Source organism: Acomys minous (assembly GCF_964271855.1).
Source record: "Acomys minous genome assembly, chromosome: 13".
NCBI lineage: Eukaryota > Metazoa > Chordata > Mammalia > Rodentia > Muridae > Acomys > Acomys minous.
The window spans coordinates 1,601,909-1,629,553 of record NC_140495.1 but is presented as its reverse complement, the minus strand read 5'-3'; the positions used below and the strand labels follow the sequence as shown (position 1 = coordinate 1,629,553).

The 27,645-nt window shown below is 49.1% G+C and overlaps 3 protein-coding genes across 8 annotated transcripts in view; 1 reads left to right on the top strand and 2 right to left on the bottom strand.

Moving 5' to 3' along the window:
* The window catches only part of TCAIM (T cell activation inhibitor, mitochondrial), a 39,760-nt gene extending 28,845 nt beyond the window's left edge, over positions 1-10,915 (top strand). For 2 of the 4 annotated variants that reach the window (XM_084754788.1, XM_084754784.1), the window contains one exon: positions 2,770-10,915. In XM_084754788.1, coding sequence (XP_084610914.1) covers positions 2,770-2,788 — 19 coding nt within the window. In that variant the 3' untranslated portion in view covers positions 2,789-10,915. The remainder of the gene's footprint in view (positions 1-2,769) is intronic. The other 2 variants (XR_014773994.1, XR_014773995.1) reach the window with 2 other exon arrangements.
* On the bottom strand, positions 234-4,479 carry LOC311582070 (uncharacterized protein C3orf86-like). The gene is made up of 2 exons (XM_084754798.1): positions 4,370-4,479; positions 234-1,928 (listed from the first exon to the last, which is right to left on the bottom strand). The coding sequence occupies exon 2, from the start codon at positions 1,924-1,926 to the stop codon at positions 1,534-1,536; it is 393 nt and encodes a 130-aa protein (XP_084610924.1). The 5' UTR covers positions 1,927-1,928; positions 4,370-4,479; the 3' UTR covers positions 234-1,533.
* On the bottom strand, positions 10,571-26,224 carry ZNF445 (zinc finger protein 445). 3 transcript variants are annotated; one of them, XM_084754777.1, is made up of 7 exons: positions 26,126-26,224; positions 22,591-23,149; positions 18,184-18,352; positions 17,839-17,897; positions 17,456-17,582; positions 15,562-15,672; positions 10,571-14,903 (listed from the first exon to the last, which is right to left on the bottom strand). In XM_084754777.1, the coding sequence occupies exons 2-7, from the start codon at positions 23,026-23,028 to the stop codon at positions 12,889-12,891; spliced, it is 2,919 nt and encodes a 972-aa protein (XP_084610903.1). In that variant the 5' UTR covers positions 23,029-23,149; positions 26,126-26,224; the 3' UTR covers positions 10,571-12,888. The 3 variants fall into 3 exon arrangements, with proteins under 3 accessions (XP_084610903.1, XP_084610904.1, XP_084610905.1); XM_084754778.1 differs by having other exon boundaries at positions 22,591-23,189; positions 26,126-26,212; XM_084754779.1 differs by lacking the exon at positions 26,126-26,224 and adding an exon at positions 25,839-26,092.
* Positions 26,225-27,645: the final 1,421 nt, after the last annotated feature.

Sequence of the window (27,645 nt, the reverse complement as noted above, 5' to 3'; positions counted from 1 at the left end):
ACCCTGCTTGCCCACACCACCTGCACCCTGAGAACCTTACTGCTGGCAGGATGACACTGTCATCTGATGATGTACACACCCCACCCTGTTTTTTAGTGTAGTGCTGGAGATTGACCTTGGGACTTTGTGCCTATTAGGGTCAGTATTTATTGAGTTACAGCTCGTGTGTGTGTGTGTGTGTGTGTGTGTGTGTGTGTGAGAGAGAGAGAGAGAGAGAGAGAGAGAGAGAGAGAGAGAGAGAAACTGTGGCAGCTGCTTTCACCTGCAGAGCCATCCTGCTAGCCCTAGAAAGTTGTGAGTTTGTGTTGTAGGGACAGGTGAACCTGTCATCACAGCAGACTGGCCTTTTATGTAAAGCATTGTGGGCCACTAGGGGCTGCAAATGGTCATAGACCAATTATTACGGAATCCAGCTTTTATGTTTGGCCTTTTGTCTCTACCTACGCTACTTATTCCCTTTGGAAAAGTGTTGTCACGCTGTGTTGTCACCTTGTCACCATGTAAAGCACAGCAGCATCCAGTCAAGGTCAGCAGATCCCTCATCACCTCAAAGCCTTTAACCTGTGGCCTTGTTAGCTCTTCCTAGCTGGGCACTGTTGTCACCTGACTGCCCACCTCCTCATGAGTCAGCGGAGAGAGAGTAGGACAGCCCTGACCGTCCTCAGAAGGTATTTTCCTAACTTTATACAGGTTTATTTGTAGCCACTAAAGCCATCCTGGCGGTAGGAAGAGGGTGCGGTGGTGTCGTTAGGTGGCCGGGCGTGGCAGCCGGTACGTTTGCTGGGCTCCTTTTCTCTGGCAGGACAAGCTCTTCGACACTTAGCTTCTAGCAGCAAGCAGTGACAGCTGGCGTCTGCAAGCAGCAGGGAACAAGGACCAAGCCACTCTCCAGTCCTCACAACACTGTTTCTTGTTTAGTCTTCATCTCAAGAGGTTCAGGAAGGCTTGTTCAAGAAAAGCATGGCAAGGCTGGAGAGATGGCTTCCCGGACATTAGCTGCTCTTCAGAGCACCTGAGTGGCTGTGTATAGCTGTACCTCCACTGGCCTCTGTGAGCACCAGGCATGTGTGTGTGTGTGTGTGTACACATATAGAAAAACACCCATGCACACTAAATTAAAACATTTCTAAATTTGGGAATCCTAGCACTTGGCAGGTGGCCTGGTCCACATAGTGAAAATGGTGAAAGAGTCTGAGGTGACCACCTTTTCAAGGAACTCTGAAACTCCACTCCAAGTGCCTGGCAGTGCCTGTGTCCAGGAGTGCCCCACTCAGCCTGGCCCGTTCTCACCCCAAGGCCGGCTTCTGCCCCACATTCAACTCCAGCACCAGAACTGCAGTGTTCATCCTCAAAGTGTCAGGACAGCTGAGGAGGCAGTCTGTAAAAATCTCAGAAACGTTTGTATTGGGTCTGAAAGCAGTTTGCAGGTGTCTGTAAAACCTGTGCTTCTCGGGATGAGACAGAGCTGCAGGTGTAGTTGGCGCCGCTGGCTCCGAGAGGCGCTTCATAGAGACCCCCTAGGCACTCCCTGGCTCAAAAGGAAAACCGGTTGTTTCCTGTCAGGATGTTCCTTAGCTTGCAGGGCAGGGCCCAGGGAGGAGACTGGCTGGGCCTGGGAGGGGACACTCCCAGGTGGCACTGCGCTGGCAGAGCGCCCCCAAGTGAGAAGGGGTCGGGCAGGAGGGGGTTTCTTGCCCCAGGGCCTTTCCCTGCATCCTCGGGGTTCGCTGGGGAAGCCTGACTGTAAGCGTCAGCTGTGAGGGGCTTGCGCCCATGGGGAGACCCCGACCTTGCAGGGAGCTTCTCTCCAGAGGCTGCCGGTGTGCTCTCCTCCCCTGGAGGGAAGGTGACTTCTCCAGTGATCTCATTTACCCAGACAAAAGAGTCTAGAGACTTCTTCTCCTGTTCAGGCTGACTCCTAGACATATCTAAAATGGAGAAAACGGCATGAGGAGGCGCAGGTAAAAGCTGCTCTCAATGTTTGAGTAGTCTTTCACTCTCTCTCTCTCTCTCTCTCTCTCTCTCTCTCTCTCTCTCTCTCTCTCTCTCTCTCACACACACACACACACACACACACACACACACACGAGAGGGGGGGGGTGACAAACAGACAGACATTGGGGGGGGGGGGGAGACACTCTCTCTCTCTGTCCCTAGCTGTCCTGGAACTCACTGTGTAGACCAGATCTGCCTCCAAAGTGCTGAGGTTAAAGGCCTGTGCCATCATGCTCAGATTCATTTTCTTGATTAATGACATAGAAGGGTTCTGAGGTATAAAAGAAAACAAACCGAGGAAGCCAGTAAGCAGTGTTCCTCTGTGTTCTCTACTCTGAGGTACACTGACTTCCCTTAGTGATAAGAGTCTGTGACCTGAGGTGGAACCTGGAATTAACCCTTTCCTCCCCCAAGTTGCTTTTATCATAGAGTTTTCTCACAGGAGTAGAACCCTAAGGTGTATGGCTACCCTGAGCCTCCGCAGGAGCAGTGCAGGCTAACGCCTGCTCCGCAGCATTCCTCTTACACCAGGTCTTAGGGACGACCTTAGTGTGTGAGAAGATGAGGGTGCATTGGATGTAAAGACACTGCAGCTTACAGCGAGGACTTGAGTCTGCTGCGCAAGCCATGCCAATCCCACGGATGATGGAGGGTTTTACCGGTTCCCCTGACCCAGTCAGATCCCTGTGTACATGTGTTAACAGTGTCAATGGGAGGTAAATGATTACATTTCTAATTTTTCTACACAGTAATTTCTGTTTATTCTTTGAACAGGCTGGCCACCACTCCTTAAGTTCATTTTATAAGGGAAGCAATAATGAGTAAGTGACTATCGCTTGGAAAATAGGGTGTAGAAAGAAGACAAAAGCAGAGTGGTGTGGACATTGCCTGTCCTCCCAGGATTCAAAGAAGCGGAGGCCCAGCCTGGACTACACAGTGAGCTCAAGGCTCCCAAGTAAGACACACACACACACACACACACACACACACACACACACACACACACACACACACACACAAAAACACTGCCTTTGCTAAGTGTTCTAAGACGTGTTCATGTGTAATCAGCGCAGTGGTGCATCAAAACTGACTGTACACCGGAACTTGTAGCTAAGTAACTGACCTGGCAAGAGGGCTTCCGCGCGTACCTGTGTTATGGGCCTTGACCTCCCTGATGGGAAGCCCTGTGGGGAACCGAGGTCAGGGTGTCCCAGCTGACTTATCTCGGCTTCTGTAATTGCCTGCTTGTGCAAAACGCTCCCCTGAAGCTGCCAAGCAACATTAGAGGATGTAGTTTTGCCTTTAAAAGCCCCTTGATCTAAGCACTTGGGTTCCACTTGGGTCCCAAATACCCGAGTATAGTCCCAGCCTGCTGGTATGGACTTCCGGTTGGGATACTATGAGTGGGCTCCCCAAACAGTGTGGACAGGAGAATGATTTGACTTGCTATTGCTAAAGTGAACATGGGAGGGGTTAAGTAGAAACCGTGAGAGGGGGCTGTTAGACGCCTCCATTTCTGCCTTCACTGAGTTGTGTATGTATGTGTCTGCTGAGGTGGCGGCCTCCGCTCTTCCTTTTTCTTGCTCTTGTTTCCATGATCTTGACGTTTGTGTGTCTTAGGTGAAGTGAGATTGATGTTCCTATTGTTAAACTGTTTCAAGTCAACAGAGCACAAAGACCTCCTGAGAACTAGGTCACCAGGACCTGAGAAATGGAGCATTCTCAAATTGGCCAGCGACATGGCTTCAGGAACTTTCCGCAAGGTGTTTGTGCTAAGTGCTAACCACAGGAGTTCCACCTTTGTATTAGGCTTCGCTTAGCTTGCTCTCTCATGAGAGACCTTAAAAGAGTCCCCCAGCTGCAACTGAGGGCCACTTCCTCCTCCTACTCCCCGGAAAGCATCTTGGCCAAAGCATAATAAAACATTTTCACCCTGCAACATTGCTCCCTCTGAGAGTGCTTGGATAGTGACTCTAACACTGTGACAGACGCAGCTGTCGATACAGTGAGGGAGGCATGGTGGCACAGCTGTGACTCAGCACTTTGAGGTGGAGGCAGGAGCCTGGTCAGGAGTTCCAGACCTATGCTAACGATCAATAGGTCAGCAGTTGTTCTAGCAGCAACAGGAAGCTCAGGAAGTGTGTGAGTGCTGCCCCCCACAGTCTAGGTTCCAGAGAGTTCCGCAGTGCTTTGCTTTCTTTAGAATGGATACAGCAGCTGTGGCCTTGAGAAACTTGAAGGGGTTCCACTGGATGTATCCCCCAGGCCAACCAGCCCCACCCTGACTCCTGCATTCTCTGTGAGGCTCTGTGTGCACAGCAAAGGAGCTCCCTCCCACACACCCCACCCAGCCCTCCCAGGCCTTGTGGCTGACCTGCAGGAGTTGAAGGTCTGCAGCCCACTTGTTGGAAGGTTATGGGGTGGTGGAACCTGCAGGTAGCTTGACAGTAGAGCTGGCTTTAGAAGCTAGGTGTTCCTAGCAACCTGGTCTTTGTTATGTAAAGCATTCCATCCTGGCCAGGCCTGATGCCTCCTGGGGAGCACACACCACTGCCCTGGGCCTCTCTATCCCAGCCTGGAGGTAGCCCTGGCATTGCCTTTGTTTCCCATAGCTCCTGCGTTTTGGCAGTCCATCACATGGCTTCTCTCCCGGAACAGGAATATGGCAGGTCAGTACAAACTCAGCACAGACCACACACACACACAACTCCCATCATGCCTCACACCCTTCCCATGCCCTTGTCTTCATCACAACAAGGCCCTACCCACTTGCTCACATCTGCCCAGGCCCTGCCCCAGCCCAGGTACACCTCAGACCCTCTGACCTGGGGGTGGGGGAGGACTAAGCCCTTCAAGCCTCTTATCGCTTGCCATAAGGCAGAAGAGTGTTTATTGTAACTAAGGGGGGGGGGGGGGCGGGAGAGTATAGCCAGGCAGACACATCTTGGGGAATCCAAAAAGCAAGCTCAGCCTGCTCTACTCAGCAGACAAGACAATTTGGGGAAAGTCTTTTGTGTCAATTTAAACAAAGTAGTAATAACCTCAGAGTACCCCAGATGTATCAGTGTCAAACGAGGGGGAAGCCCGCTCCTTTGGAGCCCTGTGTCTTCCACGTCTGTGCTCTGTGTTCTCTATTGATGCCAGCTCAAGCAGCAGCGCAGGCTTTCTTGCCTTTGTAAACTTTGTACCTACTCAGGGCAGGAAAAGCGGCCAGGCCCCTCCCCCAGGCCCTTCCTAACTGTCATAACAGCCGTTCCAGGCTCCGGTAACTGTCAGAAACATAATCTCCAGAGCCTCGATAGGAGTCTTCACAGATTATGCTAATTTTAGGTTAAAAGTCTGAACAAAAAGCCACCAATCTCTGAACAGGAAAAACCCCCAGTCCCTGGGCTCCCACCAATCCTCACCCTGGAAGTCTCTACCTTAGAGAGCACCACTCCCCTAAAAAGGCTGTATCTGCTCAGTTCTCCGCTGTCCTCTCCTGGGAGCAGAGGTGACCATCCCTGAATTCATCCTTCTACACCCTGGACCCTCCCAGTCACTTTTATGAGATTTTCTGCCTGGTGTGCCCTAAACAGAAGCAGCAAATAAGTGACCTGGGGCTGAGGCTCCTGAGCTCAGCTGGGACTATCCTCCTGGGAGCTGCCATGCCTCTGCCCAGGAGGCTTCCTCTCAGAGCTGTGTACACCTTTCCATCCAAAGCAGGAAGGCCAACAGTCTGTCTGTTGTAAAGTCTGAATTTGTGCCTGCATGAATGCTGTCTTGTGAATCTGTCCTTGTGTGTGTGTCTAAGGAAGGGCTTTGTTCTCTCTTACTGGGCAGCACAGATAGCACCACAGGAAGAAGATGAGAGATGCTTTACAGAGTTTTACACAGGATTAAACATTACTGACTTCACTGACTCAGAGACACTAAAAAAGCAAACATTCGCTTATCAAAAATAACAGTATGATGTTTCTAGCATTTATGGCAGGTATGTATTGTATAAGGTTGCTTTCAACCTATTAGCACTTACTACTACAACAGACATACAAACATACATACATTGCTTCCTGGGTTAGAGGCATGGAAGACTATGTAGTTTAAAATTAAAGCTGTATACTAGCTTCGTTGTAAAAGTGATTGCCAAGGCAAATCAAGCTAGTTGTTACATTGTTACCTTAACTTAAAGGCAGTTTAAACAAGCGGCTTGGTGGTAGCCGGGCACCTCTTTAATAGGATCTCTGAGGACCGCCAAAACTACACAGAGAAACCCTGTCTCAAGAAACCAAAGTTAAACCAAAGAGGGCAGGTTAAATGGACACAGCACACAGTAGGAAAACAGGGTTTTTTGGTTGTTTTGGGTTTTTTTTATCTTTTTTTAAAATTAACCTATTTTAGTATACAATGTTTTGCTTGTATACTACATACTAGAAGAGGGCACCAGATCTCATTATAGATGGTTGTGAACCACCATATGGTTGCTGGGAATTGAACTCAGGACCTTTGGAAGAGCAAACAGTGCTCTTAATGACCTCAGGGTGTGTTATTTATTTGGCCATGAGATCCAGAATTCCAGTCTCTTCGAATGCAAATGAAGGATTGTACATGTACCAATCACACCACAGCTCTCGCTAATTTAGAGGTTCCCCCTCCTGTTTTGAGAATAGCTTCAAGGCCATCTAAAATCTCACGTCTGAGTAGCTGCCTTTCTCTAGAGTGGTTTGCTGAGACAAGACCTTCTGGGGCAGTTGTGACATTCTCAGAGTGTCTGCGTGCATTCCGCCTGGCTTAGAGGAGATGCTCACAGTCCCCAGCTCTAGGCTGCCAGACAGGATGGAGAAGACTGTTCACTGCTGTTGAAAAGCATGAACTCTTAGCTCCTGGCAACTTCACTTATTCACAGGGCATGGGGATTTCAGGGTCACCTGGGGCAAAGGTTAAGAAACAGGCCTACAGGAGATAATCTGGCCAGCTGCAGGGAGAAACCAGCCTTTCCACCCACCAGAGACAGAGTTGCTAAGAGACCCAGTTTTACGGTTACGTTCCTTCCTGCCCATCGTAGATAGGGTTAATAAGAAACCAGACACTTCCTTGGTAGTGAACAGAGAATAAAGAAAGCTAAGCCATGGGTGGTGTTGGCGCCTTCCTCTGTAGCTGTCACCTTTGGACATTAGACCCCGTTATGCTACTCAGCCAACAGGTGCTTGCGGGGCCGGAACTCCCCTGCTTTGGGGTGCTGGGAGAGATAGGAACCTATAAGTTTACCCTCAGCTCAGAGTTTGGGGCTCTTTCTGGATACCATGGTGTTGGTGACCAGTCAGAATCCAGCTGGAGTCAAAAAAGAAAATTAAAGGTCCTAGTGTGTATTGCACTGGTATTGAGTCCTGGTGGTCTTTTCTGGGGTCTCAAGATCTGGGTACAGCACAGCAGTGCCTAAATTCTGCCCAGTGTTGACTAACATTGAGCCCCACTAATCTTGAGTCATATTCCTACATCCTTAAAGTACATTTATTTCAGAATTTATCCCACTGTGAACTCAGAGATTATGAACTGTACAAACCTGTTTCTTATTTGGTGTGGATCAGTCCTCACACACACCTGTAATCCAAAAAGTTTGTTTATTGTAAGCAGGTGACTATGGTGTGGCTCAGCCCTAGCACACACCTTTAATCCAAGAGGATTTTAGAAAGTTAACCCTAGGTCAAGAGGCGGAGCAAGTAACCAGATGACAAGGGATATTAAACAGGAAGGAGGGACTGTGAGCTGAAAGATATTTAAGATGGCCTGGAGAAGAGCTCTTTGGCTTTTAGCTTTTGACCTTTTCTTCTTGGTGTGTCTGCTAAGCTAGCAAACTTTTGTTTTGGGGGGCTTTGAGCTTTTTGTTTTTAGCTTTCAGTTTTTGGCTTTTTACTTTAGGACATGGGCTGAGTATGAAGGCTGGCTGTGAGCTTTCTCTGACTCTCTGAACTAGCAGGTTTTCTTCCTTAAAATCTGTGTATAAAAGCTTTTGAATTAAAGATGTGTGCTAGGGCTAAGCCACTCCACAACTGAAACAGGTTTTTACTGTTCAAAATCTTGGGGCTCACAGTGGGATCAAATATTCTGCAACATCCATTCCTAAATGTTCCCTGGATTTGTCAGGAAAGTTTGCCCATATGATGCAATTATGGGAATATATTGGACCTCTTCAGTCACACTTCGTGATCCATCGAGATATGAATTTGGTTGTTCGTTGAAGTCTTTTTTTTTTTTTTTTAAATGTATGTGAATATGTACACATGGTCAAGCACAGGGGCCCAGAGAGGCCAGAACAGGGAACTGGATGCTCTGGAGTTAGTTACAGGTTGTGTGAGTCACCTGACTTGGGCGCCAGGATCCTATCTCATGCCCTCTCCAAGGGGCTAGTGGATATAGACTGCGAATATATGCCTTCAGTGGATGTAGACTGTGAATATATGCCTTCACATATTTCTTTTTCTGGGGGGGGGGGAGGACTGACCAACATTTGCAACCCAGTCTCACTACGAATTATCTCCTTCCCCAAGGATACCTGCTTCATACTGTCACCTTTCCTCAAAACCGTGGGTCTGAAGGCCCTACAATCACACAGCAGCACCCCTCAGACCTGAGTTCATCCCTACAGGCCCTCTCTGCCAGTCTAACTCTAGAATAATTATAGTCACTTTCCTTTGCTCTCGTTTTGTGGTTTTCCCCTCAGACCAAATACCACCACCCAAGCCAGCTGAGATCTGTAGACCAAAGGCACTACGACGTACGAAAGTGCTCACCATTCCCAGCTAAGTAGGCACTGCTAGTCAGGGTTAGCCTGAGCAACAAGACCAGAAAGTGACTCCTCAGAATGAAGGACCCAGTGTACTAACAAAACCCAGGGTTCACACAGGTGGAACTTCCCTCCTCCCCAAGGTGCCATGGGGGCAGAGCCTGGACTTCCTTACCAGCTTGCCCAGATGCAAGGCAGAGGACTTGGTCAGCATCCTTACTTCAAATGTGGGAACAGACACCATCACAACTCTCCTGGTCTTGGGATGATAGAGCAGTTCCTGCCCTCAATACACCCTGGCATTCTTTTTCTCTTTATATGCAGTTCCGAGCTTTTAAATAATTGGTATAGTTCTTGGCTTTTCACTATTCCCTGGCTGACAGTTCTGGCACTTTTAGCAGTGTTAGTATTAACTGGGATGTGGTACCTGGCACATAAATACTCATTTGTTCCATCTATCAGGAAGGTGGGATGGCTAACAAGCATCACTGTCCCAAGTCCCCTGCCATCGTCAGAATTGCCTGTGTCTTTGTGTGTGTGTCTATTTTGACTATTTTTCAGCAAGAGGAATGGAGAATAGCTCACAATCTCCTAACTTGGAGATAGTGCTGAGGAGACACAGAACACCCTGGTTTTCTTCAAAGTGGCACATCGCATTTGTCACACTGCAGCTGCTTAACGAATTTAGCAGATAAGAATGCTGAGAACTTGAGAGGAGCCAGGTGTGGTGGGACACACCTTTATCCAGCGCTCTGGAGGCAGAGGCAGAGACAGATGTGAGTTTGAAGCCAAAATGATGTACAGCGTGAGTTCCGGGTCAGCCACAGTTACAGTGAGACCCCATCTAAGGAGCGGAGGGCGACAGCCACAGTTACAGTGAGACACACCTAAGGAGCGGAGGGCGACAGCCACAGTTACAGTGAGACACACCTAAGGAGCGGAGGGCGACAGCCACAGTTACAGTGAGACACACCTAAGGAGTGGAGGGCAACAGCCACAGTTACAGTGAGACCCCATCTAAGGAGCGGAGGGAGACACTGACCTGTGGGACTGTGCGCAATAAGGGAGGGTGTCTGTCTGACTTCTCCGCAGAGCTGTTTTATGCTCAGTCCATGGAGGCTGACTTCTGTTCTTAGCAGGGCTCACTCCACCTGATCGGGCAATCACAGATTTTGTAAGGAGCGTCACACAGCCCTCAGGGAAGATTATATGCCCTACCTTTCCTCCTAAGGAACTTGGACCAGCAAGCACAGCAAATTCCTACAAGTACCCAACTCTGTTCTGAGATCCTAGCCTCCAGCAAATTCCCTTTGTGCCTAGAAGTCATCCCCTCACACAGGATAATTAAGTCCTGTTTACTGGACCACTGTGTGCAGATTAAGTATCCTGCCACCCTTAGCCCTAGCAGCTCAGACAGGCTCACCCTCAAAACCCCTGCCCCTTGTCCTAGGGTTTATAAAGGCTTGCTGCTGGCTGCGGGGACTTGTGCTCTCTTGTTCGCCATACCCCTATGAGGGCCTCTGAAACTCCATTTATTCTGGCGGGAACCACCGCTAGAGGCCCAGTGGCCAGGCAGCGATGATAGCACTGCCTCTGCAGCTGCTGGGGTCCGCTCCACCACCGCTGCTAGCTCTGTGCCAACCCCCGTGATGCACCACAAGGCCTGCCTGCCAGCGGTCTTGGCCATCCGCCTGCTTCCACTGCTGTGCTTGGCACAACAGCTCAAACATGGTTCTTAGAAGAGCAAGTGAAGCCCCGTGTATCCATTCTGATTTTACCAGCGCCGCATACCCAGAGAACACGGAACCGTGCTTAGCACACATCATCTCATTTCATAACTTTACAATCAGTTCATGTCTTTTGAATCAACAGAAAGTTGTGCAAAACACTATCATACATGAGGAATGTCGTCTCATTTCATAAGTTTACACTCACTTCATGCCTTTTGAATCAACAGAAAGTTGTGCAAAACATTAACTGTCATACACGAGGAATGTTTACATGACACCAGTCCCAAGGCTATACATGCATTTCATTACTGCTCCCCCCCCACCGCGAGGCCCATACTACACTCCACATTCAGATACAATGAAGCCCAAACCAGTGGAAGTGATGTGCCCACCCCCTAGTAAGCTTAAACTTTACACAACGGTGTACTATATACAGCGTGCGCAGCTCAGTGCAGCTGGAGGACAGAACTCTTCCACAGTCACTGGTCGTGGTGTTGCTGCGGGTGCCTCTTGCTTCGGCACCCCTCCCACATGAGGGTTACGGGCATGGACCGCCAGTGAGGGCCGTGCAACCCTGCAGTCCTGTGTGAGGAAGCAGGGCTCTGCCCGTCCCACCAGCTCAGCACTGCTGCAGTGAGTTGACGACTTAGGGTTCGCCACACTGACCCAGGTAATGTCTCAGGAACATAGTCCACACAGCGGCTGCACACCATGGCCTGACAGTTCAGTAAGGATGGGACTTACCACACTGACCAGGAGACCAAGAGGCCACCTGACACCCACTCCTCCATGGGCCTGGGCCCATGTGCCTGTCCTCATTCCCACGTCAGTTCCTCAGGCAGTGCAGAGAAAGGCCGTGCTCAAAGAAGTCTGTGCTTTCCAGTCCAAGCTCAAGTTTAAGATAGACACAGTTGCTAAGACGACCAGAGGCTGTCGGCCAACGCTGCATGGCGCCTACCTAGCAGCTGTGGACTTCTGAGTGCGACTCTCACCAAGTCTTGACCTGAGGCCCGTCTGACTTAGAGCTAAATTCCTACAGAGAGGCAATTTTAAAATGCAGATTTCTAACTGCTCTTCTTACTAATGAGTGCTCTGCTTGTATGTCTGGTACAAGTCAAGTCAGCATGGAATCCCTACACTACAGGTGGCTGTGAGCAGCCCGCCATGTGGGCACTGAGAACTGCACCCAGACAACAGCAACACAAACACTCGAGTACAGACTCTTTCCCAGCTTGGAGAAGCAGTGTTTTTTGTTTGTTTTGCAAAATCTGTCAGCAAAAGCACCAAGCACAGCTTTCCCATGTGCCTCTGCAGTAACCAGCACCACTGGGAGCCCGTGACCCCAGCAGGTAAGGCCTGGGCCTCAAAGGGGATGGAAGCAGAGGGGAGTGCAGCAAGGTCTCAGGGTGCCCCTGACTGTGAACTACTACTGTGCACCACCTCTGTGGAGACTGTGGCCAGACAGCTCACTCTGCTCCACCCAGGACCCTACACTACCCGCTAAAGTCACCAGACAAGATCCTATCTCTTCCGCCTTGTGTCCTTTCCCAATACATCAGCATGGCTCACCCCCACCCAACTCCCTTTAGCTTTTCAGTCAATTACAGTTTTTATTTTCTTGAGATGAGGTTTTCCTATGTAGCCCTAGATGTTCTAGAACTCCTAGGAACGCCACTGCCTTCCAACACCTGGCTGGCACCAGTTTAGTTTTCATCTTTTCAGCAGTCCTTCCTGGGCAGCCTGTTTAAAATTACAATCCACATCTAACCAGATTTTCTGTCACTCTACTCTGGTTTACTTTGTCCTCAACACCTACCAGAATATGACCTACCTCAATGAGTGACTATAGAGATCACTGGCACAGCAGGGTGCTCACAGCAGAAATGATGCCTTAAGGCTGCCTGCCTAGATCAAGCAGTGGAGCCCAACACACTGTCCTTTTCACTTGTCAAAACCAAGTGAGCTGAAGGCCCAGCCAGAGCTCCCCAGGAGACATGTTCTTGGTGCTGTTGCTTTTAAAGTCAACACAAGAGGCACCAACACAAGGCAAACCTAAAGAGGAACTGTGGAGCCAAACGGCCTCTTCCCAGCAGACACAGCCTACCAGCCCGCGGAGATGTGCTTTTCCGTCACAAACAGCACGTTATCCAAGGAGATCTGGCTGTCCCAGTCCTGGGCCTGACTCTGTGAACTCCAGAGAAGTGATCTTGTCCAGCACCACTGTTGAGCAGGTAGACTGAGGAGTCACTGAGTTTCTAAGTCGTTACAATTCTACACCAAGAAGCCCCAAACCAAAAAGGCCTGGGCCTTCGCAAAGTTCTTCCCAGTACCTACCTCTAAGGTTCTCTAGAAAGGTAACCAGGAGCCATCCCCACCCCCACTGTCACCAGGGACCCCAGGCTAATCTCTGACATGGTTTTTCATATGACGAGCCAGATTAGAAGACCACCTGAAGGTCTTCCCACACACTCTGCATTTGAAGGGCCTCTCTCTAGTGTGAAATCTCTTGTGGCTAATGAGCTGTGAATGTTTGCTAAATGTTTTGCCACAAACGCTGCATTTGTGGTAGTGTCCATTAGCGGGTGCACCCTGGAGCACAGCGAAGCTGGGGCTCTTGTCAGAAGGCTTCTCACACGCTCTACGGGGCTGCTTTCCACTTAGTTTTAATTCTTGAATATTTAATCTTAAATCGCGAGAGTAAGATAAGCCAGGCCTGTCTGAATACAGGCTCCATTCAGACTGCAGTGCTCTGCTGTTTCTTCTCTGGTCAACAGAATGGGCATGGATCCCAACAAAATCTGTGTCGTGCCACTGAGACTGAAAAGCTCTCTCTGTAGCGTGCGTCCTCTGGTGATTAACAAGACGATAGTTTCTATCAAAAGATTTTTCACACAAGTTGCACTTGAAGCGTCTCTCTCCAGTGTGTACCCCCTCATGGTCTAAAAGGCTTCTTTTGCGTGTGAAGGATTTCCCACATTCTCCACACCAAAAGGGTTTCTGACGACTGAGGGCTTTTGACTCTAAATTTGAAGTCTCTTTCCTCTCATGATATGCGTACCGCCAGGACAAAGAGTGTCCCCTCTCGTGTCGAGAGAGATTGGAACTCCACCGGAAGGCTTTCCCACACTCCCTGCACTTATAGGGCTTCTCCCTAGTGTGAACTCTCTGATGAATAAGAAGGAACGACAGGTTGCGGAAGGTTCTGCTACAGTATTTACATTTGTTAGGCTCGTCTGTGTCGTGACCACTCTGAGGAATGTGAAACGCAGTGTCTTGGCTTTTTAGGCCACCTGCAGGCTTTCTTTTAGTAGCATGATGCTTCATATGCAGAATGTAAGAAGATCTATAGGTAAATGCTTTCCCGCAAGCACTACACTGGTATGTTTTCTGCCCTGTGTGAATCTTCTGGTGCTCAATGAGTGATTTCTTTTGTGTAAAAGTTTTCCCACAGTTCTGACATGGAAAAGTTTCTTCCACAGGAGAGAGAACCTGGGACTGACTGTGACTCTGCTTTAAGTCTTCTCGACATTTGTCTTGTTTACACAAGTCTTGCTTCTGGTGCATTCTCTTATGACGAGATAAGTTCGACTGCCACCGAAAGGCTTTCTTACACCTGGTGCATCTGTGAGGCTTCTCCTGCGTGTGAAGCCTTTGGTGTTCGCAAGCGTAGGACTTACAGCAGAAGTCCTTCCCGCACCGGCTGCGATCCAGCGTGCAGGGGAGGCCTCCTCTGAACTGCCTGGATTCCACGTTCTCTTCAGTGTGGGTTTTCTCGTGCAGACGGTAGGCTGACCGACGTTGGAAAGCTTTCTGACAAAAACTGCATTTGTACGGCTTCACTCCGGTATGAATTTTCTCATGGCGCACACAGTTTGAGCGCCACCTGAAGGCTTTCTCACACACCCTGCATTTAAACAGTTTGTCCTGACTGTAATACATCTGAGGACAGTCAAGATGGGAGCTCTGACTGAAGGCCTTCCCATGTGTGTCCTTTCCTCTTTCTTTCAGTCCAGCACTCTCAGATACACCAAGCCCCTCAACTATGTCTCTGAGCCCTTCCCCGTATGTCTTGTTATAATGGTGTGATCTTTTTCTGAAGCTTCTGTCATGGCCATGTTTAAAGGCCAGCATTTTCCTAGGCACACTCACACCCTTAACATGTCTTACATCAGGGGCATCACTGCTCTCCAGTACCCCAGGTTCTCCTCCTGGCCTGTGACTAATGTCGGCTCCTTCCTTCATCTCTCTCACTTGTACAGGGCCTCCACAGAGCTTCTGTTCAAAAGATTCTTTGAGCCCTGTTCCCTCAGAAACACTTGTCTTGCGACATACTGACTGCACAGCAAAGGTCTCTGTGGATTCTGAAGGGTCCTGTTTCAAGATGAACTTGCTTGGCTTAATTTGGAGTGCACCTTCTGGAATAAAGCAAACACACACACAAATGTACTTTCCCTCTATGTTTGAAACTGGAAAAGGCAACGATGAACTACAAAATAAAATTCTTGGTAGGAAGAATCTTGCCAGACTGTCATTACCTTTTTACAAAACAGTCAAGGATAAGACAAAGTCAACAAAGAGTGTCCACGTGACAGCAAAGGGAAAAACAAGGCCCAGATATAACAGTGGAGGGACACGGAAACTGAATCCATATGGTGCCGGGAAAAGAGCTAAGGAGGAATACTCATAGCAAGACAGCAGAGGAAAAAACCATGGCACAGGAGCACCACACTTAAAGCATGGCGCGCCAAGGAGGGACCGGCTGAAAGAGCAGGTGTGCCAAGCCCACCATAGGAAAGAGAATCAAACAGTGAAAAAGAGCAGAACGGAATGGAAGCCCCGAAGACTAAGCTGGATGGATACAGGTAATGCAGGTTAGCTCAGGCACACAGGAGCACGGCAACTGCGTGGAGAAGAGGACAGGCCTATGATGAGCAGGGACTGACGTAAGACGGCAGGGTGGGGCAAGGCTGGAAAGAAATGGCCTACATAGGCCAAGCAGGAGGGAGGGACCCAGGGCTAAGGACAAAGAGCAAATGTAAGAGGGCAGGACATGGTGGGTTTTATAGAGCTCACCTTCCGGGGTAGCATCTGAGTCCCTCTTAAGCTGAACTGTGCAGATATTCACGGCCCATGGCTTCCTTGCCTCCAGCCAGGAGATGAGAGCAGGTTTGGGAGGTGACCTCACTGCAGAAAAGAAGGACTGGAATGAGAGACAGGCCACACAGAGCTGCTCCCTAGGACCTAAAGTCCTGGTAGAGAACAGAGGAGGCCAAAAAGACAACTGGAAGAGGCTGGGACAGGGCTGGCTGGACAGCCATTTCTGACAGGCCTAAGCCAGTGGTTCTCAAGCTGCCTAATGCTGCTGCAATTCTTTACACAGCTCCTCAGGTCGTAGTGGCCCTCACTGCTATTTCATAATCGGAATTCTGCTAGTTATATATGAATCTTAACATAGAGAGTTTTGGAGACAGACCTTTGCTAAAGGGGTTGCAACCCATAGGTTGAGAACTGCTGCCCTAAGCAGAGAGGTGAGAGACTGAGAAAAGCCACAGGCAAAGGAGCTTCAAGAATTCTCCAGAGGTAGGACTGGAAAGATGCCTCACCAGTTAAAAGGCACTGGCTGTTCCTCTAAAGGATCTGGCTTGGTTCCCACATGGCGGCTCACAACCATCTGTAACTCAAGGTCCAAGGCATCGGCTGCCTTTTTCTGACCTCCACAAACATTCTAGTCTGTGTTGGCACAATGTCCTTGTGGCCTGTGCACAGTCCACCCGTGTTCATTCACATGCTGGTTTCTTCACCCTGCTCTCAGGATCAGTCCAGACATTGCACTGTGATGTTTATTCTAAGTATCTCCAGGTTCAAGTTTGTGTAGCATGTCTCATTTGTTCTCTGTGTTGTCAATAAAAACCAACTAGCCAATGCTGAGCAATAACAGAGACTAAGGTGGGACACTCTGGTTGAGTGAGTGGGAGGAGAAAGAGAAAGAAGGAGAGGACGGGGCCATGAAGAGAGACTGGGAAACATCAAGAGAAATAAACCAGGCCTAGGAGATGATTTGAAAGCAAGTACAATGTGGGAAATCTGAATGGAAAGAAACTACACCAGCATGGAGGTTTAGGATGGAGTAATTATTGCGCAGCATTGTGCTGTAGGGTAATTAAATACATCCTGATCTCTCTGTGTGGTTATTTGGATATAAAGCTGGTTAAAGGAGTAACCACTAACTTCACTAAAATAATAATTCAATATTAAATATTAATAATCCTTTAACACAGTGCACAGACATATATGTAGGCAAAATACCCATACACATAAAGTAAAATATCTAACAACATCAATAACAATAATGGATACTCTTCAGAGGTAAGAAGCATACGACTACTCAACTGGCTATATCAATTAAAAATATCTGTATGTGGGCTGGAGAGATGGCTCAGTGGCTAAGAGCACTGACTGTTCTTCCAGAGGACCTGAGTTCAATTCCCAGCAATCACATGGTGGCTCACAGCCATCTACAATGTGTTCTGACACATATATATATGAAGAATATTTATTATTGTTGTTGTTAGAACTTGAGGCAGCCTTAGTCTTTCAATAACCCACATGACAGACATCACCATCTCTATGATTCAAGAGGGAGAGGTTAGTGACAGATTAAGTAATAAGGTTGGTGGTTACAGAGCCAAAATCTAAGGTGAGGCCCCTTTCTACACATTTAAAAAACAAGGGCCGGTGAACATGGCTCAGTGGGTAAAGGCACCTACAGCCAAGCCTAGCTGGAGTTTGATTCATAGGAACTACATGGCAGCGCAGAGACCACTCTCACCTGCTCTTCTCTGACACAGGAGCCATATCATACAAGCACCTACATGCATACAATCCATGCACACAAATGAGTGTTTTTTTAAAGAGTAAAAAAAGAAAAAGGCAAAAGTGGAGGCAGCCAGGGATGCTGAAGACTCACCCACAGAAACAACGTTCCTATAGTTCTCCAGCATGACATCCCGGTAAACATTGCGCTGAGACGAGTCCAGACACCCCCACTCTTCCTTAGAGAAGGTCACCTCCACATCGTGGAAAGTCAAAGCTTCCTGAAAACAAAACAAAGCAAAACACTGACATGGAGCTGATCCACAGCCCTTAGCTATCAGGAGGGTCACGGGCCTGACGGAGTTGACACTGGATACATTTGACAAAGGCAAAAGACATCACCCTGCAGGGAACTGTGACAAGCCAAGGCGAAGAGAGGTGCACTATGCACTAAGGCAGCAGTGCGTCAGACACCAGGGAAGACCCAAAGCCCCCGGGCCCGCCTACACTGCGCCCCCAAGGCTCGCCGGCTATTACCTGGTAGCCTGTGCCCTCTTCTGTCTGGAAACAGGCAGGCACTGAGGCAGCGGCGGAACCTGAAGGAGAGAAGAGGCATGAGAGAGGCACCCAGCTCTGGACATCCGTGAGGCCTACTCTCCTAGAGAACTTCTGGACCTACAAGGAGGCAGACTGCTATTCACGATTCACAATATGCCCGCAGTGTCTATGGGGACCAGGAAAGAAGAGTGGGATAGAAGCCACCAGACATAAATGACAGGAGCCATCAAGACAACATGGAGCTAGGCCACAAAAGGTGCCTGTGAGAGAACAGATGATAACACAGGAGGCATGTCACAGAGCTAGAGACGAGGCAGGGAGTACCAGCTTGCTCAACCAGGACGTCACAAACTCCTAGTCCATGTGGAGGCTGCTCGTGGTCATCCAGAGCAGAGCTGTTCTTGAGACGTGCAGCAGGGGACCATGTCTGTGCAGGCTGCAGAGCCCCGGTGCCTATCCAATGCACATCTGGATTCTGAGCAAGGCTTGGGTCCTGGCAAGAAGAAAATGTTATAAGAACACTCCCACAGGAATGAGAAAGCAAACTCGGAGAATGCTACATGGCTGATATGTAAAGAGGTGGGCAACCAGGTCCTTTAATCACTTCCTGGCAGAAGGGACCCAGAGAGGAAGGCGATGGAGCAGCTTTCATGCCTTGGCCTCTCTCCCGAGGAGAGTGGACAGGCTCCCACCTCACATAGAACGCACCTGGCAAGTCAGTCGTAGCAACCCTCTCATGCCCCAGTGAAACCTCCCGCGTCTACACTAGTTGACTCCTGGTCTAAAGGTGAGAAGTGAAAGGAAGCTAAAGGAACAAGGGTTCACAGTGGATCCAGATGAGCACGCTGACGTGAGCAATGGCCTCAGGGAAAACACACTGAAGTGTGCAATGGCCTCAGGGAAAGCATAGTGAAGTGAGCAATGGCCTCAGGGAAAGCACACTGAAGTGTGCAATGGCCTCAGGGAAAGCACAGTGAAGTGTGCAATGGCCTCAGAGAAAGCACACTGAAGTGTGCAATGGCCTCAGGGAAAGCATAGTGAAGTGTGCAATGGCCTCAGGGAAAGCACACTGAAGTGTGCAATGGCCTCAGGGAAAGCATAGTGAAGTGTGCAATGGCCTCAGGGAAAGCATAGTGAAGTGAGCAATGGCCTCAGGGAAAGCACACTGAAGTGTGCAATGGCCTCAGGGAAAGCATAGTAAAGTGAGCAATGGCCTCAGGGAAAGCATAGTGAAGTGTGCAATGGCCTCAGGGAAAGCATAGTGAAGTGTGCAATGGCCTCAGGGAAAGCACACTGAAGTGTGCAATGGCCTCAGGGAAAGCACACTGAAGTGTGCAATGGCCTCAGGGAAAGCACAGTGAAGTGAGCAATGGCCTCAGGGAAAGCACACTGAAGTGTGCAATGGCCTCAGGGAAAGCACACTGAAGTGTGCAATGGCCTCAGGGAAAGCACACTGAAGTGTGCAATGGCCTCAGGGAAAGCATAGTGAAGTGAGCAATGGCCTCAGGGAAAGCATAGTGAAGTGTGCAATGGCCTCAGGAAAAGCATACTGAAGTGAGCAATGGCCTCAGGGAAAGCACACTGAAGTGTGCAATGGCCTCAGGGAAAGCATAGTGAAGTGTGCAATGGCCTCAGGGAAAGCACACTGAAGTGTGCAATGGCCTCAGGGAAAGCACACTGAAGTGTGCAATGGCCTCAGGGAAAGCACAGTGAAGTGAGCAATGGCCTCAGGGAAAGCACACTGAAGTGTGCAATGGCCTCAGGGAAAGCACACTGAAGTGTGCAATGGCCTCAGGGAAAGCATAGTGAAGTGAGCAATGGCCTCAGGGAAAGCATAGTGAAGTGTGCAATGGCCTCAGGGAAAGCACACTGAAGTGTGCAATGGCCTCAGGGAAAGCATAGTGAAGTGAGCAATGGCCTCAGGGAAAGCATAGTGAAGTGTGCAATGGCCTCAGGGAAAGCATAGTGAAGTGTGCAATGGCCTCAGGGAAAGCACACTGAAGTGTGCAATGGCCTCAGGGAAAGCATAGTGAAGTGAGCAATGGCCTCAGGGAAAGCATAGTGAAGTGTGCAATGGCCTCAGGGAAAGCACACTGAAGTGTGCAATGGCCTCAGGGAAAGCATAGTGAAGTGTGCAATGGCCTCAGGGAAAGCATAGTGAAGTGTGCAATGGCCTCAGGGAAAGCACACTGAAGTGTGCAATGGCCTCAGGGAAAGCATAGTGAAGTGAGCAATGGCCTCAGGGAAAGCACACTGAAGTGTGCAATGGCCTCAGGGAAAGCATAGTGAAGTGTGCAATGGCCTCAGGGAAGCTGGCTTTCAAACTGTAAACCTGACAGGACAGCACCACCACTAGAGAGACAATACTAACCTGAAGGGTCAGCAAGAAACAAAACAAGAGAGAACTCTCCTCCTCTGTTCATTCAGCCAACAGAAGGAGGGAGGGCGGCTCGGCCCTGGATGTAGAGGGAGCACACAGGACTGCAGGTAGTGAGCTCAGAGGCGCGTGCAAGCCTTTGACTGAAGCCACTAGGCTACCACAGACCGAACCTTTACATCTAACCCTAAGCCATAACTAAGATACACTCTTGTAAATGTTCTATCTTATGTCACTTAATAAATTACTATCAGTCCCTGTGAATATCCTGCTGTTTTGGTAAAAAATGATAAATATATTTTTATATTTTTAAAAAGACAATTTTTTCTTTAATACGCATTACTTATGTTGATTTATTACTGCTTACCACCGATAGACTGAGCAAATGTTACTCAATTTAATTTTTGTAATAAATTTGAGGAATAAACCAGAAATATTATTAATTTTCAAAGCATGAATTAAGCATATAGGCTGTTTTATATAAATGTTGAAAGCATAAAAAATGGTAAATGCTTTTTGAAAAACTCAAAAGATGCCAGATGTGATGGCGTGCACAGTTAGTCCCAGCACTTGGGAAGTAGATGGATCTCTGTAGGTTCAAGGCCAGACTGGTCTACTAAGTGAGTACCAGGACAGCCAGGCAGAGAAACCCTGTCTCAAAAATAAAAGACAAACAAACAAAAATAAAACCTCAAAAGGCAAAGGAACAGTTTCCTGTGTGCAAAAGGAATAAAAATGCAGAAAACAGCCCGGCACCACTCTACTGACAGGCCTGGGACACACTCAGTCCCCCCCTACCCCCGTGTGTGTGTGTGTGTGTGTGTGTGTGTGTGTGTGTGTGTGTGTGTGCGCGCGCGCGCGTGTGTGTATGTGTGTGTGTGTGTGTGTGTGTGTGTTTTAGACAGGGTTTCTGTGTAGCCTTAGCTGTCCTGGACTCACTTTGTAGACCAGGCTGATATTTTTTTTTTCCTGTTTCTCTATACTAGGAGTCAGGACTAGATACATGTCAAAGCATTCAAACAGTTACTGAACAAAACCCTCATAATTACATCCTTTTTGCCTTTCTTTCTCAATAAACTCAGCTCCTGAAAGGGTAACTATGGTGACTCCATTTTAGTACCTCAGATAAGATTTGTCTTACTGAGCAAAGTGCCAGTAACTAAAACAATTCCATAAAGAAACACAAGTCAAGGGTATAGGCTCACATATTTAAATGCTTAGTCACCAGGGCATGACACCGTTTGAAAGGATTAAAAGGACTAGGAGGTGTGGCCTTGTTGGAGGAGGTGTGGCCTTGTTGGAGGAGGTGTGGCCTTGTTGGAGGAGGTGTGGCCTTGTTGTAGAAGGTGTGCTGCTGGGGGTGGGCCCTGAGGTTTCAAAAGCACACAGCAGGCAGGGCCTCTCTCTGCCAATGGATCAGGCTGTAGCTCTCAGCTACTGCTCCAGTACCTGCTCACGTGGCCAGGGTGTTAATGAAGTAAACTTCTGGAACTGTAACCAAGCCTCCAATTAAGTACTTGCCTTTATAAAGCTGCCTTGGATAAGGAGTCTCCTCATAGCACTAGAACACTGACTATGACTACATAGGCTCTTTGCAAAAATGAGCAAACCACCATTTTTGCTAGCTGCATATTTTGGCTTTTGTAATTATCTGCTTAGCTTACAGCTTTGAAAAAGATACTCTGGGGATTTTCCAGCCAGGATGTGGTTTTCTTGCTTAAATACAAAGCCTAAGAAAGGCTTGGGACTATACTTGGGTTCCCAGTACCCAGATGTAGTCACCAGCCAGCTGAAATAAAGACTTTAAACAGGCGCACAGACTGTATCTGAGAGGTCTTCCCTGGGGAGAGGCCCACACAGTGTCTCTAAGCCTAGTAAAGCTGCAGCTGTAGAACAAAGCTGAAAATCGAGGTCTTCCAACTTCCCCGGCCAAGGTGCTCCCACACCGTGTTCAAACCCTCTGAGAAGGCAGCGCAGTGCTCCCACACTGCCCCTGGTGCTCTTCCATGAAGTGCTCAGGAACCTAGCCCTTCAGCTCCCTCCTGCTCTACCACTCTACAAGGCCACGGTCAGCATCAGGCAGAATCAGATCACATGGGGAGATGGACTGTCCATGACATAAAGCACTGTATCCATAAGCGAATTCTATGACTAATCAATACCTGCTCACTGTACTCTTCATGTATAAAGTGGAAAGAGCACCTTGCTAAAGGGTGCATGATCAGAGTCCAGTTTTCAGATGCTCAAATATCTAGAGAATTCCCAAGGGGAGAGCCCCTACATTTCTCAAGCTCACAGTTCAAAGAACCATCTCACCCACAGAAAGGCAGCAGGACAGACTGTGAGCCACCTACCGTCAGTGGTGCTCCATCAAGATCCCTCTGCAGCTCTTCCAGCAGGGCCACAACCTCCAAACCGCTCTCAGGGCAGTGGAGCTGCACCCATGTGCGGAGCTCTCCAGGCAGGATGCTCAGGAACTGCTCCAGCACCAGCAGCTCCAGCATCTGGGCTTTGGAAAGAACATCTGGCCTCATCCACCAGCGGCAGAGCTCCTGAAGTCGCCTCAGGGTTTCTAGGGGCCCAGAAGACTCGTGGTAGCGAAGCTGCCTGAAGAGTTGGCGGAACAGCTCCTGGCCAGGGCGGTTAAGTGTCTGTGGCCTGGCAGTCTGCACTGAAATATAGCCGCCATCCTCTTCCTCCTCCTCCTCCTCTTCCTTCTTTACCTTACGAAGTTGCCTTTGTTCACTTGAAGCCTGAGCTGAGCGGGCAGGGTACCACCTTCGCGGAAGCATCGTTCCTGCCCAGAGTCACCCAGATGAGCACAGAGTCTGCTGCTCTCACTGAGTCACGGCTCTGTCCTGGGAGTATCTTCTCAGCACTGCACAGTGTTGTTTGCTGGAACATCAGAAGTCACTGGGAAGAGAGGAAGCGACCAATGTTCCTACACCTGGGACTAAAAAGAAAATACACTCTCACAGTATTTCTGTGTTCTATAAAACAGTGTTCACCACACAGGATGGCAGCTGGTTATCACTGGGATGTGTGAGAGACACGTGTGCAGGAGCACAGGCACAGAGAGACTGAGACCTAGGGTGGTAAGCTAGCAAAGCGTCCCTGAATGCACGAAGACATGCATAAGGCTAGAAAACACAAGCAGCTGATAACAAAGGCCAAGGAAGTAGACACAGCTCACTAGTTCATGTATTGGGAGACACAGCATGAAAGCTATCAATTCTCACCACATTGATGTTTACTTTACTTCCCACCAAAATATCAAGACGATGAGAGGGAGGGAGGGAGGGAGGGAAGAAGCTGGGGATGTGACTCAGTGGTAGACCAACTGCCCAGCACATACAAGTCCCCAGAACCACAGGGAGAAAAGAGAAAAGATGTTTGGCAGGAGAAGAGCTACGTAAAGAAAATAATACAATTTATATTGAAAGGCAAAGGGGATAAGCTAAAGAATACTTTGAACACTGAAGTGAAAGACACAGGCACCTGAGTTGATTACATTTTTGTGTGTCTTGATGTTTAGGTATCACAACATGCATGCAGAGGTCAGGGGTCAACTTACTGGTGTCCATTCTTTCCGAGCCTGTGGGTTAGGACTAAGCTCAAGTGCCTTTACAACTGCTTAGCCATCTTGTAAGTGCGGTCTACTTGATTTCAAGACTTACAGCTACACAGATAGCTTCAGAAGTCAAGTCAATGTGGATTGATGGAAAGCAGACATAGAGATTAAGGAGGCAGAGCCAGGTGGTGGTGGCACACGCCTTTAATCCCAGCAGTGGACAGAGGAAATCAGTGAAAGACAGAATGCCAGACTCAAGCAGGTCAGGAGCAGCTAGCTTAGGAGCTAACAGCACCTGCCGCATGGCAACCTGAGTTCCATGCCCACACTCCACATAAGAAGTCAGCCTAGCTGTGGCGCACGCCTGTAATCCCATCACTTGGGAGGCAGAGGCGGCAGATCTCTGAGTTCGAGGCCAGCCTGGTCTACAAAGTGAGTCCAGGACAGCCAGGGCTACATAGAGAAACCCTGTCTCAAAAAGCCAAAAAATAAAATTAGTGAAATTTGACAAATGCCAGTAACAAGGAGACCCCAACCTTATTTAAGCACAAGAAAATACCAGATAGAACAACATTCCAAAACTGCAAATGGCAAAATACTTCAAAAACAGGTCAAGATGTTGGGGACTGGAGAAATGGCTCGGTGGTTAAGAGCACTGTCTGCTCCGTCCAGAGAACCCCGTTCAATTCCCTGTTCCCGTCTGGCAGCTTGTAACTGTCCATAACCCCAGTCCTATGGGATCTGACAACCTCCTCTGGCTTTCAAAGGCACCAGGCACAGCTGATGTATAGACACACATGGAGACAAAACATTTACACACTAAAATAAAACTAAAAAAGAATCTTGTCAAGGTCTTTTTTTTTTTTTTAAGATTTATGTATTTATTACTATGTACACCTGCAGGCCAGAAGAGCTCCTCAGATCACACTATAGATGGTTGTGAGCCACCATGTGGTTGCTAGGAACTGAACTCAGGGCCGAAGAGCAGTCAGTGTTCTTAACCCCTGAGCCATCTCTCCAGCCCATTGGCAAAGCCTTAACGGTATGGCTATGCCTGGTCGTGACCAGAACTTCACAGGAAAAATGAATCAAGCAGGAAAAGCCTACAGGATGCCCACTGGTAAAGTCTGGTGTCAAGGCTCCCCTTCAGTTGAACCTCAGTTCAGTTACTGGAACCAACACAGGAGCAAGAGACACTCACAAAAGCTGGTCGTGGTGGCGCACGCTTTTAATCCCAGCACTCGGCAGGCAGAGGCAGGCGGATCTGAGTTCGAGGTCAGCCTGGTCTACTGAGAAACTGAAAAATTATAAAATATAAGATGCTTGTTTGCTTGCCTAGAACCGAAACTTCTGACCCCAGAGGTTTCTCCCAGTTCTCCGAACTGCTAACCTCTAGTTCCCAGAATAGTTACATGCAAGTTTCCAAATATCAGACATCCCATACGGTTTCCAGTAACTGCGCTAGGGACCCCCACCCAAGTCCCCACAAGAGGTCTCCCAACGCCAGATGTCCTAAAGTCCATATGGCTTAACTTGATAACCCCACCTGCTTTGCGGTTTTTGCCTTTAAACCTAGCCTGTCCCAGCTGCTCGGGGTCCTCCACCTCCCGAGTGCTGAGGGACCCTGACACAGCGACAACTGGGACTTCTGATGTGTCAGTAATAAACTTTACCTATACCTCCAGCCTGTGTGGCTTGAGTGGTCTCTCGCGGTGACCCCCTTCCCAAATTGGACTCCAAGGTCCAACACTACAAAGTGACTTCCAGGAGAGCCAGGGCTACACAGAGAAAGCCTGTCTCGAAAATATAAAAACAAATGCGGCTAGGACTGTGAGCATTTTTCAGTTTACATTATCAAAGCTGAATTTCAAACGCGCCTTCTCGGCTTATAAGTTATTCCTATCATTTATACTTTAAAGTTTTGAGAGAAAGGCTCATTAAATTGCAACGTCCCGGTCTTCCTGCCTCTGCCTCCTCAGTGACGGTGTCTACAGGCTGGAGTCACCACACCAAGAGGTTCCAAGCATTTACCTCACAAACGGAGAACGAGCTTTTTTTTTTTTTTTTTTTAAGTAACAGCATAACCGACCCACACAGTTAAACGTGCACCGGCGTGTGGAATGTCTGTCAGGAAGTTAGGACGCCTAGAGCCATAATGGCGGACACCGAACTTCCAGGGTCCGCGAGAAATGGAGGCTCCTGCACAGCACCGCGCCAACCCTCCCCGCGTCCCGGAGAAGCCCCGGGGCGTCCCGCGGGCTCGGGACACCGCGGCTGTGCCCGCCGCCCGCCGGCAGCGCGCTCGCCCGGCCGCTCACCACTGAGTCAGGAGCCCTCGTCGTTCCCAGCAGGACGGCCTCGGACCCGCGGAGCTACTTCCCTGCCCCCGACCGCCCCCCACCGTGGCCGCTCTAGGACAGCGGAAGCGGAACTTCTGGGGCCTCTCTAGGAAAACCGGAGGAGTGCCATCTCAGCTGCTCTCCGCCCGGATTCGGCCCTGGCGCCCTCTGATGGCTGAGCTCTCGCGTCTCGCCAGGCGGTGTGGCTGCAAGCTACGTGTTGGCCTGCGTTCCATGCGTTGCTGCCCTCTGTGTCGGGAGAAAAGAAGAACATTGTCAGGGAGATGGGTGTTGAGGAGCTCTTTCCTCCCTGTGTATTGAGTAAAGGGTAAACTACCTGGCAACCCCTTGTGCAGACACTGAAGGGCACTAACAGGCCCAGGCACGGCAAACATGGCACTGGAAGGTCTTGACCTCCTCCTCTCGCCCTAGCTGACCCGTTAGATTGCCTTATGAGACACTTCCACCATCCTAAAGCTAGCCAGCAAGCTCTGTTCGTTTACTTGGCCACTTTCTTATGCCAGACTCATTGGTGAGGCTCATCGCCAAGGTCCAAGCCCAGCAATCTGGAAACTCACCGTCCGGGTCTTTCTGATTAACGTGCCCGGTCAGCCTAGTGTTATGCGGTCCAACACCACGTGTTCTTGGTTTTTTGTTTTGTTTTAGGTTTTTTGAGACAGGGTTTCTCTGTGTAACCGTCCTGGCTGTCCTGGACTCACTTTGTAGACCAGGCTGGCCTTGAACTCACAGGGATCTGCCGGCCTCTGCCTCCCTAGTGCTGGGATTAAAGGTGTGTGCCCCCACACCCGGCTGCACCAAATGTTCTTAACCAGAGCAGCTTTATTGATTTGAGCGGCAGGAGCTGATACTTCTGTTGCAGCTCTGCTCTGGGGAAAGTGTTACGTTCCACAAAGTAGCAAAGCTCACAGAAGAGATTTATCATTTATCTAGAGGGAGGAACCCAGGAGTTGCCGCCTCTGCTCTAGAAGCAGCAGCAGCAAATTGAAAAGCAGGCAGGGTTTCTTAAGGGGCAGCGATTTCTAGGATGAAGATTGGTGGAATTTCAAGAGCTCAGCTTGGGAATTCAGGGTCTGGTAGGTTTTCCTGCTCAGGGAGTAATGGGGGTTTCTCACCCCCTCCATGGGTCAGGACAGGAAGACTGAAAAGATAGAAAAGTTGTTTTTCAACCCTGGCCACTCAGTACTTTCCTAGGTGGCCCTGAGGGCTGTTCTATACTTTCTGAGAAAAACCACACCCTCATACCTGCCCCAACACCTGACAGCACATGATGTACCACGCTGAGCTCTTGCTCCCTCAGGGATAAACAACTAGTAACCAATCATTTTAAAGGGCATTCTTAAGACCCAATCATGGTCCAACAACTCTACTTAATTCTGCATCTGTATGGGTATAAAAGACCCAAGCTTTGCTCATGCGGGCGTCTCCAGCTCAATAGAGCTTGGTAGGCCCTGTCGCAACGGATCAATAAACCATCCCCT

What these genes read in the sequence shown, in the direction of transcription:
- LOC311582070 (XM_084754798.1), bottom strand. Translation starts at nt 1,926, where the DNA reads ATGTCTAGGAGTCAGCCTGAACAGGAGAAGAAGTCTCTAGACTCTTTT.
- ZNF445 (XM_084754777.1), bottom strand. Translation starts at nt 23,028, where the DNA reads ATGCTTCCGCGAAGGTGGTACCCTGCCCGCTCAGCTCAGGCTTCAAGT. An exon ending in TTGATGGAGCACCACTGACG is followed by an intron (nt 18,353 to 22,590) that starts GTAGGTGGCTCA and finishes TCTTCTTGCCAG; the next exon opens with GACCCAAGCCTTGCTCAGAA. An exon ending in TAGGAACGTTGTTTCTGTGG is followed by an intron (nt 15,673 to 17,455) that starts GTGAGTCTTCAG and finishes TCTTTTCTGCAG; the next exon opens with TGAGGTCACCTCCCAAACCT.